The following is a 13,913-nucleotide window of genomic DNA, read 5'->3' as shown; positions in this document are numbered from 1 at the left end:
TGTTTCTGGGGATTTTTGTTTCTTTCTGAAAATGGCGTGGTGGGGGCTGAAGAAGAAGGAGGGGGTCGCGTTTGGGTCGGGGAACGGGTCAAGGGTTTGGGCCGGGTAGGAGTTGGGTTGGATTAAAAGATGGGCTGGAGTTAATTGGGAGGGAATTGGGTATATTAATTTAGTGGGTTGAGGGGGAATTTGGGCTTGGTTAAAGGATTTGGGCCGCCTGGGATTTAATTTAGTGTGGGCTGAGGGGAATTAATTTGGGTTAATAGGAACAAAGCGAATTTGGTATAAATTATTTAACGAGCTTATTTATTTAGTAACCTAATTATTTAAATTGTAAAATAGCGACTCAAAAATATAATTGTGATTTAAAATAAACTAGTTTAATAGAATACTTTCTAAACTTAAGATATATATATATACATATATATATTTTTTGAATAATCATAAAATATACTAATTATATACATAATTAAAGAAATATATACGTTATCTAAAGTTATACTAAAGGTAACCGGCGTAACATAAAGTTCATGCATTATATCTAATTATATTCGTAAAATTTATAAAACTAATTAATTTAAATTATTCGGAAAACTTACGAAGCTCGATAATTAATTCATACCGGCGCGGGTCAAAAATTGGGTGTCAACACTTATTTTTCAAGAAAATATTTTCTAGATATTCATTTCCAATAGAAAACATTTTCATTAGTACAAAACACTGATGTCCTCTAAAATTCTTTTCCTAATCCGATATGAAATTACATATTTTATCACTATAATTTATTCACTAGTAATTAGTGATTGGGATCATTTCATTATTTTCCTTTGCTATTTCTCCCTTTTTAATTTCTTTTGTCTTTTTTTTTAATTTTAAAAGGCTAAAAGTTTTACCTTTCAATTTTATATTTGAAATAATTATATTTTAATTTCTTTCATCATTAATGCTATTAATCTCTTTTTTATATTTCCTTAATCTCATCATTAATATTATTGATTTCATTTCCTTACATCACTCATTTTCCCTTTTTGTTCCTTTTCACTTCTTTCACTTCTTTTATGTATTTAACCCATGAAATTAACTATTGTAATTTTATAATCATTGCATCTTATTTTTACAAATTTGATTCGTCCTTTTTTTTTTTAAAATTATATCACTTGTTCTTTTAAAGATGTATATCTATACATACTATTAGTTGAACAATAAAAAAATATGAAATGATATATCTCAAAAGTTAGTATTACTATTATTTTATTTGTATTTTTTTTGAACGTTTATCTTAATTCTTTAATAAAAAAATTTATAAAAAAATATATTTCTTTTTTCATTAATTATTGAATTTTATTTCATTTCTTCAAATCTCTCTTTTCTTCTCTTTCTTCCGTCTTCTTTCAAATTAAAAATAAATATAATTTCCTCGTTATTGACTTTTATTTCATTTCCTCAAAATTTCTTTATTGCTACTTTATTCTCTCTCTTTTTTTAATACTATGAACAAAATTTTATTAACCATTTCCTCAAATTTTTACTTAGAATTCCAATAAAAACTCCTCAATTTTGATTATATATTTTTAATACTTCTATTTACAGAGTTTTCTTCTAGTTTCATTTAAATTTATTTTTTATTTTTTTGATTGCATATAATTAAAAGATATTAATCATAAAAATTCATATAATATTATTATTATTATTTATAAGAATAAAAGATTAGTTCCGCTTAACAAGAGGTTATACATTTATTTCAATATATAAGTTGGATGTTGATGTAAAAACTATATTTATCAATATTAAGATTTAGTTGTTTGATTCAAAGATTTAAAATGTTTTTGAGAAAAAGTAAATAATTCTTCTTCCCTTTATTTTTTTTTATAATGTTCAATTATATTTATAGTGACTTTAAAATCATAATATAAATATTTTGATGCCTCAAAATTTTGGGGCCAAACACTTTACTAACTTTACCTTAAGCCGCACCTTGTTACTCCGGTCTATTTCGTTGTTATTCTTTCTGGTATCACACTATTAGAAACACTACACAGTAATTTGCTTTTCTCAATCTTTGTTTGATAGTTTTTACGTACTAATTTTAAAAAATTATGAGGATTTGTGTACAAATCACGACAATTATTACGATAGAACAAGTTTTTATTGTCACTTAAAAATTTTACTTCTAAAATCTTATTTTATTGCAATACATTTTAATATTGGGTCAAATTTTAAAATGGCACTGAAATATCCTATTTGTGCAAATCTTCCTTCATTGAACTTGATCTATTAGAATGTTGACAAATTTAATGCGTGGCCCAAATAAGTTGGCAAGTTTGCAAGAGAAGGCCATATGTTCTGCATTGGGCTTTGTGAAACTGATTATGGAAAAATTATACGAGTAAATAAATTTATATTATTTAATTAGTCATTATTAATATGATTTGTTATAATTATCACTCACGATTAACGTTAATTATTAATTACTGGAGGTGATTTCGAATTTGTTCATCAGTCATGTTTGTATAATTCGCCATATTTGTATAAATTCACAACTAACAATTCTTTTTCTGATTTTTATTTGTATGCGATGATTTGTATTCATATATGACAATGATTTCCTTGTATTTGGCAAATTTATCACCATATATATTCAATTTTTTTGTATAACTTTTAAAGTTGTATAAACATGTACTTTTCGGATTTTGTATATATAATTTATATAATGTAATTTATATGACTACTTAAAGTTCATATGTTTATATTTGTATCAATTCGTTATTTTGAGTTTTATCATGTTTGTATAATTCCAGACATTGTAGTACTCAATTATACAAAAACACACGGATTATACAAATTGTTGTTTTCTCTCTCACGCTCGCCTCACTCCTCTCTCTCCCAACCTCGGTCGCCAGATAAACAAATACATATGTTTACCAGTTACATATATACAATTATTTTGACATATATATAATTCATCTCTCTCTACTCTCTGCCCTCTCTCATTCCTCTCCTGATCTCGCTCGCCATTCTCTTCTCTATAACATGTAGTTACGAATCGTAATTAGCAAACTATTGCTATGAAATATAATTAAACTATTTTTGAGTCATTATGTGAAAATTCTCCAACTAATTAATATTAAAATTTTAATTACTCTACATAAACTAATGATTATATAAAAAGTGCTCTCTCTAATTCACACAAGTTAATAGAATATTTCGCATTAGTTGAAAGAATGAGTTATTGTCTATTCATATAGCTTTAACCAAAGTTTATAATTTACATCATGAGTTCGAATAAGATTTTCATTCTTTGTTATATGGTATCCGAATAATATTCATTTTACATTCTTGATTTTATTTAGTATTGAACTACTCATTATAGTATCGACGCTTTATATCCAATTCATGGTGAATTGATGTGTCACGTGTGGATTTATGTGTACCTAAAGCCACTTGATCACTTGATTTTATTTAATATTAAGCTACATATTATTTTATTCACACTCTAGATTTAATTCATGAATTAATCTGTGTGTCACTTATGCATTCACGTAAACCTAAAAAATTTTCCCTACTTGTTTTTATCTAATGATAGGGTACATATTAGGTTATTTATGTTATATATTTAACCATAAGCAAGTTTACGTCACTTATACATTATGTGAACCTAAATTTTTATATTAGGATTCTATGTTTATAAATAAAAATTTAAAATACGTGTTTTACACGTGTGTCTCACATCAATCAAGAAAACTATACACTGAAAAGATGCAACCTCTTTATAAACTTTATAGCCAATTAAAGCATGTAAATTCCATCAAGTTGAAAATTCTGCTGAATAACTTAAATAGGGTCGCGAAAACGCAATCCCCTACTCATTCATACTATACATATATATATATAAAGAAGTGATAGATATTTTTTTTAGGGAAAATATTTCAAATATGTCATTGAACTTTCAGAAAAAGGCTCATTTATGTCATCAGTTAAAAGTTTGATTCATTTATGCCATTATCGTTAAAGAAAAAAGGCTCATTTATGCTATTATTTTTTAACTGTGGTTTTGCAAAACCATTTTTCACACGTGGTCAATTATAGCTCGGTCACGTCATCAATTTTTTTAATTAAAAAAATCATAATTTTGAAAATAAATAGAATTATTTTTTTTATTCTTTTTTAAAATAAATTGATGACGTGGCCGAATTATAATTGGCCACGTCATCAATTTTTTAAATAAAAAAAGGGTCAAAATTCTAAATAAAAGTTGAATTATTTTTTTTTGATTTTTTTAATTAAAAAATTGATGATGTGGCCGAATTATAATTGGTCACATGTCAAAAATGGTTTTGCAAAACCACTGTTAAAAAATAATGGCATGAATAAGCCTTTTTTTTAACGATAATGACATAAATGAGCCAAACTTTTAACTGATAGTATAAATAAACTTTTTAAGAAAATTCAATGACATATTTGAGCCTTTTCCTATTTTGAAAGACTTCGTGCTTTTATAATAAGTAAGAACAAATTAATCTCATATAATATTTTTATTCTTCTATTTTATTTTGAGAGTTTGTGCTATAATATATATTATTCTCTCAATTCAAATTAATTGTCTTGCTTTTCTTTAAGTTTTTCTTAAGAAGAACGTGTCCTTTTTTTTTTAAAAAAAAGGGAAAATTTCTAGTTTCAATTTTTCACGTAATACATTTAAATATTTTAAAATTCAAAAGTAATTTTTTAATATTTTAAATTTTGTATCAAATCAAAATGTGATAAACAATTTAAAATAAAGGGGTACTAACATACCAATTTCAACTAACATCTTGATTCTTCATATTACAATACCTTATCTATTTGAAAGGTTTAAATATTAGAATATTAATTAAATAATATTTATTTAAAATAATAAATGAAAATATTTAAAAATATTTTAATCGATCAATATTTAGCGTTAAAAATTCTCATTTTACGATAGATAGATGGATTACTTTGTGAAATTTCACTTACAAAAAGACCCTCATATAAATCTAAAGGATTACAAAATAGTTGAAATATTCATAGTATGAACAGAAAACACTGCTAATGGAGAAATAAAATTAGTCCTTATATTTGGTCTACATATACTGAGGACTTCCTATAAAATAGTTCAAATTTGAAAGTTTTAATAAATATAACTTTAATTGATTTAAACTCTTAAATATTAGGGGGAAAAAATGATAATAACGATTTTGTTTAAAATGAAGCTTTTTATGAAGGGCAAAGCGTTAAATCAACATTTATAAGGATTTTTTTATACTTTTAATGTAGTATTAGATAAATTATGAAATTAATTAAATGTTTATATTTGTAAGCCATGCCGCAAAGATTCAATCCCGCTCTACCGTGCAATCCCATTGTCATCTCTAATTCTATTTATTTTGTTTTTTTTAATTAATTTATTTTTAAGATAATTATATTATTATTTGATAAGTATAAAATTATGTGTTAAAAATTTTCTAATCACACAAATATTATGATATATTTAGAATCATAAAGTTCTACTTGCTTCACGTTTTTTCTTCAGATTATTTTGTTTATAGCATTCACGTTTTTCTTCAACTTCATGTCATCAAACACAAATCATATTAAAATAAATGAAATATCAAATCAATACTCTTTGGCCGTTTGATTTAACACTAATATTTCTCAAACTTATAATTTTACAATTAAAATCAAGTTGATATATGAATAACATATCCTAACTTTTACTACATAAGTTATCCAAATTATTGTTATGATTTTAATAATATTTTAGCTAATGCTTTTAACTAAGCATGAAAAAAAAATTAATATCAAATTCACAATCCGAATAACTCACATATTCTCTTACCAAATAATCTCTTAAAGTATCAAATAAAATACATTTTTAAATAAATACACAAAAATCACCTTCAATTTTTTTCCTTCTAGAATTTGAATTTTAATCTCCCAACCATACAATCAATCCTATTTTTCATTATATTTTGCACGCCCTGGGATGAAAATAAGAATTATTATTAAAATATAACTCAAACTTATTGTTATTTTTGTAATAATCATTAAAATTACAATGAAATGAATATAATTTATCTCTCCATGATTGAACATGGCACATTCAAATATTTATAAAAATACATCCCAATACACATGACTTTTTACTTTGATAAATTTTATATAATACAAATTTAAATTAGACGAGACATCAATATAGATATCAAAATATTGCATCTTTGGAAATTAAAAATACCTTTGGTCATTTTGCTACAAAAATGCTAAATATGGGTCGTAAAATTAATTGATTTTTTTTTAAAAAAAATAAATAACTAATCAGTTACTCTAAACAAGTGATGAAAAATTGAAAAAACAACACTCCTACTTAATTATTGACCAGTCAATAAATTAATTGTCTCTCCAACTATGGAAAAACATTTACAACAAGCCCAAAAGCTCCTCGAATACATGTTTATGAATTAAAAATGCACACTGATTCAAGTTCTAAACACAACATTAGCAATTTTATTTTATTATTAAGATTATATGTGGAATTAAAATTACTCTCCCCTTCAATATTTATAAAATAGCAAGGATTATTTTATTTCCTTTTCAAGTGAAAGTTTGAAAAACGAAAACACTGTTGAATTTAACAAAAATTGTTAATTTCGCCTTTAAATTTTTTGATAGTTTTAAAAATATCCTTAAACTTGACTAATTGATAAATAAATAAATAAGGAAACATTTATTGTTCTTCCTAAAATAGGACGTTATTTCTTTAACATTAATGGAAGTAACCAAAACAAATTAGTAAAAAAAATTTAAATTCCAATATAAAAGTTGAGAAAAGGTAAAAGGAAGTAAATACTAGAAACGTAGAAAGTTTTAAGCTTGATATAGAAAATTTTTAATAAAGAACCTTCCTTCAAAATTTAAATTATTCAGACTTTAACAAAATTCCACTAAAAAACAAATATTTATTTTTGAGAAAATACAAATACAAGTAAAAATAGAAAAACAATTACTCTTTCAAACTTTAGTTTAGAAAATTAATTAAAATATATATATATATAAAAAAAAAGTAGTATTATATTATGGTCCCATAGAGAGTCCACGCGGACACTTTATATGGTTCTTGAAATTGTCATTCTACCCCCAAATTCTCTCCACTTTGTTTGGGAGAAAGAACAGAGTTCTACTCTTTTAACACTTCTGTTTACAGTGAGAGATTTTATCAGTTTTATTTGAATCTAATTATTTTTTTAAAACAAAAATTTTAACATTTTTCATGAGTGATTAGGAGACAGAAAAAGGAATTATATGTCGTTTGTGATCAGAGGTGTAATTGATCTGGCTTAGAGCTTCTGAAGAACTTTGCTTTTTTCTTTTTCTCATTCACTGTTGTGTTGGTTCAATTTTGTAGGCAAGAAAAGTGTCTCTTACCTTCTTCCATCATTTTTCTAGACCAAAAAGGTATGATCTTGATCTTTTAATTTGTACTTTATAAAATATATCTATGCATGTGATGTATGGTGTTTGTACAAATTCTTGTTTATGTATGATTTACATGATTTTGTTTGTACATTTTTTCTTTAAAGAACAGATTTACATGATTTGAATCTTGTATTAGTACTGTTTGTGAGACATGGATATTCAATGGGGTTTATGGGGTTTAAAAGGGTTTTTGTATTTTTGTTGTGTTTACAGGAGGACTTGTTTTGGAGTGGAGTGCTTTGAGGCTTTTCATGTGAAAAGGTTGTGTTTTTCTGATTTGGTTGTAGAATTTCTGGGGTTTTCTTGGGACTAACGATTTTACCAGAAATTTAATTCTTGGTGTTGGTGGATGTGAAGGTGAAAGGGTTTAGGGTTTATCTATTTTTGCCCCAAATTGTTAAAGATATGAAGTTGGAAAAGGATGTTAAAAGGGAGAGGGTCATGGATGGTTGCATTAGTTCAGTGAGGAAAGTTCGAATAGTTTATGATGATCCTGATGCTACGGACTCTGAGAGCGATGATGATCAGAATGCTGCTCGTTTCGATAAAAATGCGAACAGAATCAAGCGTGTTGTTAAGGAAATTGTTATTCCTGTTGTTTCATGGGAGAATGATTTTAAAAAATGTTCTAAACTTGATAACATTAGGATTAAAGATTCCAAGAAGATTCATGAAAATAAGAAGGTGCAGCTAAAATCGTCCGCGTTGCCTAAAGGAGTTAGGATGAGGAAATGGGGGAAATATGCAGCTGAGATCAGAGATCCCTCGCAGGGGAAAAGAATATGGTTAGGGACTTTTGAGACTTTGGAGGCGGCTTCACAAGCATACGAGGCAAAGAGGGCTGAATTTGATAGGATTATTTCATTGGGGAAGGGTAAGAATTTGAGCCCTGCTCCTGCTGAGTGTTCTATGGCGTGTACGTCTCATCCTATAAATGGGAAAAATCGAGTGTACTCACACCCTTCCCCGTCTTCGGTGCTAGATGTCCCCACATCATCAGCTGCTGCCCCGGTTGAGTCCAATGAAAATCTAACGAGAGATATGGCTCGAATGCCAGATTCAGGTTCTGAAGATTTTAACTTGAGTTTTGAGGACCAAATGCTTCATGAATTTATCAAACAAAGACAGGGCATTTCAGAATTGATCGAACATCCTTTGATAGAACAAGGCTCCATTAGCAATAGTGTTATGGAGATGACTGAAGTGAATGTCAGGAAGAAAACGAAAGCCAGACAACCAACGATAGCAAGTTGTAAAATATTAACAAAGGGAACTGAGGACCACAGCAATGACAAGTCCATTTTCAGTGTACTAGACGAGCCTACAATCATGTCTCCTATTCATACAGAGCTGCTTCACTTGAACATCGAGGAAACAGCAGTTACGGGGAATAGCTTGAAACTTCTAGGCTTTGATGACAATGCTTTATTTGATAAAGATATATCACAATTATTTGATCCATATACAGATGCTATAGGCTTGGACAACACTTTTCAATGCTGTGATGGTTGGATTGAGTGTCTTTATTGCAAAATTTTCAAAGATGAAGTCGACCTTGATGAAGTTGACTTAAGATGGTTAGATGCAGTTTTGGTATAAGATCAATCAGCTCCATAATTATTAAGTTGAAGGGTGTGTTGTAAAGTCGAAAAATGTGAGCAATGAAAGGGGTGGTTCTTGGGATTTTTCGCCTTTGCTCAACAGATGTTCATCTTTAAAAAGGAAGAGGAAATTCTATTCATGTTACTATCAATATATTTGAGCAATTGTGTAATGCTTAGATATGTTACATTATGCACATAAGTTTGTGGTTTTCTTTGATTTCATATGTGGAGAATCTGAAAGGTGTAAGGTAGAGCCCCTTGTTTTGCTTTTTCTTTTGTCTTTCATTAGGGGACCTTTTCATGTTTTCCAGAAAAGAACATTAAAATAAAATCGACGCGAATATGTGTTTTGTATGAGATAGATGATCTTTTGCTTTCGTTTTAGTTGTGGGTGGTTGAAATTGTGGCACGACCTGAACTTATTTACTTTGATGCTGTGAAATATTTTCTGAAAATGATGGATATCTACCATTTTATGAGCCAAGTAGAATAGAAATATCAGAATAGGTAAAGAATTACTTAGTGGAGGATGACACAGAAGGTCGTATTACTCGTAGTCATAAATGTTAACTTAAAAAGCATTTCAATTTTTGTAATTTCAGATATGTCCAAGTTATTAAAACCAATTTTCAGAAAAAACACAAAGTTAGCAGCTTTTTAATCTATGACAAGGTCAAATGTAGAAGATGTTTTAAATTAGCAGTTGACTAGATATTTGAACGATGCGACAGTCTCTCCTTTTAAGGTTGCAACTTACCATGTTTCTTTACAAGTTACAATGAATAGTGCAATCTTCTGTTGGAAACAAAACTATGATTCAGATGGTTTTATTATATTTAATAAAACATTAATTATGATTAATAAGTTACTAAGATGAAGAGGACAGACAAAAAAAAAAACACGAAATGGATCGTCTTTTTGATCCCTATAATGTAACTTCGCCAGTCTCTGTTCTTTCCCATGTTCCTCCTTGTACACTTATGTTCACACAAGATTCTTCTATGCACCGATGAATCTGCTTATCCCATGAAGCAGTATGTCATGATAGACCTTCCGTTTTGTATTTCAACTTTTAACTTTAATCGAAAGGAATAGTCAAGTCTCACTCCCTTCATCAGCAAAAGCCAGTTCACACACTAGAGAAAGATGATCACTTCCCCATTTCTGCAGAAACAAGAAAATTGAACAAGTTCTTCATAAGATAGTTGAAGAAGTTGATCACAGCCCAGCAAACTTCAAAAGTGATTTTAAGCACTGGGATTGAGCCTTCTCAGAGTTAATCGTCTATTAGCTTTCATCAAATATTATATTCTCTATGGAAATAACTCACAAGGCACTTATATGTTTTTCCTTGAATCAAATAGCTAGCTATTACCTCACTAGGAAGCCCTCCTGTTCTCCTTAAAATATCGACAGGTAAGGTATCAAGAACTCGTACTGGAACAAACTCTGTTGTGTGCCTGCATCACCTCACAATGTTTAAAAAGGAAACTACCATTGACGTATGGCAGTAATACTCAATTTCAGGCAAATGCACTGCTCCTATTAAGTAAAGAGTACCATATATAGTCGACAGTTCCCAAAAACTTCGAATGATATGATGTCGCCAAGGGTTCTCCAGAGTTTTCCCTGGTTCTGGAACTCCCCTAGAAATTTAAATATAAAGACTTATGAAAGCAACAGAACATAGAACTAAACTCTATAAAATGAAACCTGTTTGACATGGACAAAGTAATAAGCAGGTAAGAAATTTAGAGAAAGAAACATATTAACCCCATGGAATTACCTGTCTCACCTTCTCTGTGGGATATCTCGGGATTAGTATACTTATCCCACCAACCAAACGACCCTTAAGCATATGAAGTTCGATCTTAAGCTCATAAAATTTTTACTCATATTTCTAAAGAGAACTGTTAAAATTGAGTGCAGAAATACTACTAGGAAAAGGACAACAGAAGGAAGCTAGAGCAGGAACCCCCCCCCCCTCCCTAAAAGAAAAAAAGTACAGTGAAAGAATAAAAGGAGGGACAAAAAACAAAAGAGAACGAAGAATAAGAAGGAAAAAGGAAGAAAGAGAAAGTGAAGAATAAGACGGTAAAGGAAACTATCCCCACTCTTTTCATGCTCTTCTTTTTCCGACTTTCTTCTCTATTTGTTTTGTTTTTTTGCCATTTTCCCTTATAACAAATTCCATTTTTTCTCTCCTAACCTTTCTTTACTTTTACTTCCAAGGGGAAATATACCCTTCCCGCTCTAAATTTTAACAGTTCCAGAATAAGAAATTAACAAAGTGGCCAAGGGAAACAGCAGTTTAGGTGCAACCCTTTTTGAAAATTAAATTTTAATTGACGTCAAAGTATGTTGGTGTTCCCTGAATTCAACAACTGAAGATAAATCTTTCACATTATCAACTACACAATGGCAGAGATCCATTTAAAAGAATTAGGAAGCGATGAAATTTGGAAAGAAGAAAACATACAGGAGCTCCAGCATAGGCACTGCGCAGTTGTAACTGATGTATCAAGTGACTATCTCCTGTTCCGGTAGCAAGCAATAGCTCTTCATTACTCCATCTATAACTTAATCTGTTCAAGACTTATAGGACTATTTGTTACTTCAAATTGGCTAAGCATTATTAGGTGCCCAGAAATAAAAGACACACATAAAAAGAACCTCGGGTTGAAGCTTCTATTTTGCAATGGATAAATTTGGCCAGAGATTTGCTTTCGGTCATGCATTTGGATGTCCAACTGTGCAAAATGCAACGTGATTTAGAAATTGCAAAAACTTAAAAAAAAATTCAAAGGTTGATTAAAAAGTATAAGAAACAGAGTTCTGGTAGCTGTCTCACCTTATTTGAAGTAAAAAACTGATACATTGCACTCTGAGCAGCAACAAATAGGAAATTAGATCTGCAAGCTTCAAAATATAACATTTCCAAAAAAACTTTCCAGGATAGGTAAATTACCTGAGGCATACTATTTAGATCTCCAGCAAGCACGACTGGTATATCACCCCATTCATGAGATAGCCTCTGGGCACTCTCAAGAAAGAGTCTAACCTATTACATCAAAAAATAAGTTGCAAGAATCAATTAATCCATAACAGCTATAACCAATTTTATTAAAACTTTCCCTGATAAAATATTTATAACTTATTTAAAATTTTCTCATAGTTCAAGATTGAACTACAGGAACGTTGTCTATTTCGAATAAGTTTAGGTAAGACTTCTTGATCAGAAAAACAATAAGTCTAGCTACATTTTTTCATGTTAACCCACAATCAGCCACATTCTCTTCATAATGCGCATTTCATGTAAACTGATTATTTCTAGTTCTTTGAAACTTTTTCACTACGGAATCACCATTTGAAACCAGTTTAAGATTTAGTTCATAAAATTTAATTTCAAATGAAGAGTGGATAAGTTTAGAACAACTAATGATTAAGCAAAATAAACAAGGGAAGTGCAATGCAAGCTTTAAGAATCCTATTGGAGACGCTCCTTACAAAAATAAATAGTGAGAGAGAGATGTTATAGGACAGATAAAAATGTCAAAATAAAATTGTTGGTCCTAGAACCAAATTCAGTGACACAGTCACACCACTAGTCTTTGTTAAGGAGGCAGATGTAAACATGCATCAGCCATCAGGTGAAGCGAAGACGCTTTAGTAAGGATTAAGGAATTGAAAAGTTAAGACCAACCCCCAAGCAGAATTTATCCTGCTTTATTCAAATTAAAGGGAAAAAGCTTCCAAGCATAAAAGAGACGAAATACCATTCAGTCCTGCGTGCCTAACAAAATGATAGTTTTATTTGGAAGGGAGGTTTAAAAGGGGTGGAGGGGGATGGAATATTGGTGCTGGCAGTAATATAAAAAACCAAGTTAACGGAACATTCGTCCAAGTGTTCAGTGACAATACTATTATCCAAAGTACTAGTTGATTCGTCGTAAAACGATCAAACATTAGTTGTTGCTTAAAACTTATACCTGTCCCAATTTGATGTCTCCACGATTGGGGTTGTAGAGTACATGAATATTGCCAACCAGAAAGCTTGGCGAGGATGCACTCCTAACCACAAACATTCGAGCAACCATAACATATTGACCAGAATTGAGAAACTGAAACTAAAACTTACATAAACTAAGTAATCACAGCATCATACAAAACTCAACATTTGAGAATAAAATAAAATAGAGCAGACTTACTCCGAATTTGTAGCACTCACATCCTTGCTTGAACTTTTCACATTCATCTAAAAGTTAATTAAAAGAACTACACATCAAAGTAGACCCCATTTGAACATTAGAGTAAAATAAACTCTTTGCGACCATCTTGTAGTGTGCAGGGGAAATAAGAACAGGCTTGCATGATAGTCTTAGAAATTTCATGCAACATCAATGTCCAGAACAGAGATGATGAAATGATATATCCTGTCATGTCATAGTATGTGCAGCATGTGTAGAGTGCATTCATGTAATGACATCACACCGTTATTCTGAGATTAGTAGCCTATTCTTTAAATAAGATTAAAAATGCCTGATAAAATGAAGCTTAACATGCAGTTGTCTCAAACAGAGAGTAAATCCAGAAAAAGGCATGTAGTTCTGCACTGCAGCAAACCTATTTGTTTGATCAGCTGATTCTGCTAAGTACAAACTACCAAAAGTAACATTGTCTAGTAACTTATCAAAATAATAAGCACACTGGAAGTGCCAAAGAAAGATATCAGACAAATTAAAAGAGACCAAAGCCTCCAATAATTAAGGCACATCATCACTACACTGGGCAATATTATCCCTAGTGCAAAGCCCCCCC

At 29.8% G+C, this 13,913-nt stretch overlaps 2 protein-coding genes across 3 annotated transcripts in view; one reads left to right on the top strand and one right to left on the bottom strand.

Annotated features, from left to right (window-relative positions):
- Nucleotides 1–7,151: 7,151 nt before the first annotated feature.
- LOC107013052 (ethylene-responsive transcription factor ERF118) lies at nucleotides 7,152–9,452 on the top strand. The gene is made up of 2 exons (XM_015213037.2): nucleotides 7,152–7,470; nucleotides 7,705–9,452. Exon 2 carries the CDS (start codon nucleotides 7,897–7,899, stop codon nucleotides 9,088–9,090), a length of 1,194 nt encoding a protein of 397 aa, XP_015068523.1. The 5' UTR covers nucleotides 7,152–7,470; nucleotides 7,705–7,896; the 3' UTR covers nucleotides 9,091–9,452.
- Nucleotides 9,453–9,807: 355 nt separating this feature from the next.
- LOC107012457 (carbon catabolite repressor protein 4 homolog 5) overlaps nucleotides 9,808–13,913 on the bottom strand; it is a 6,054-nt gene continuing 1,948 nt past the window's right edge. For both annotated transcript variants that reach the window (XM_027915997.1, XM_027915998.1), the window contains 9 exons: nucleotides 13,304–13,350; nucleotides 13,085–13,166; nucleotides 12,064–12,156; nucleotides 11,947–11,979; nucleotides 11,769–11,845; nucleotides 11,575–11,680; nucleotides 10,656–10,741; nucleotides 10,471–10,555; nucleotides 9,808–10,259 (listed from right to left, as the gene is read on the bottom strand). In XM_027915997.1, the coding sequence (XP_027771798.1) occupies nucleotides 10,191–10,259; nucleotides 10,471–10,555; nucleotides 10,656–10,741; nucleotides 11,575–11,680; nucleotides 11,769–11,845; nucleotides 11,947–11,979; nucleotides 12,064–12,156; nucleotides 13,085–13,166; nucleotides 13,304–13,350 (678 nt within the window). In that variant the 3' untranslated portion in view covers nucleotides 9,808–10,190. The remainder of the gene's footprint in view (nucleotides 10,260–10,470; nucleotides 10,556–10,655; nucleotides 10,742–11,574; nucleotides 11,681–11,768; nucleotides 11,846–11,946; nucleotides 11,980–12,063; nucleotides 12,157–13,084; nucleotides 13,167–13,303; nucleotides 13,351–13,913) is intronic.

The sequence above is a fragment of the Solanum pennellii genome, chromosome 3, assembly GCF_001406875.1.
Source record: "Solanum pennellii chromosome 3, SPENNV200".
In the NCBI taxonomy this organism is placed as follows: Eukaryota; Viridiplantae; Streptophyta; class Magnoliopsida; order Solanales; family Solanaceae; genus Solanum; species Solanum pennellii.
Note: the sequence above shows the minus strand (reverse complement) of the source record. Positions and strands in the feature narration are given on the sequence as shown.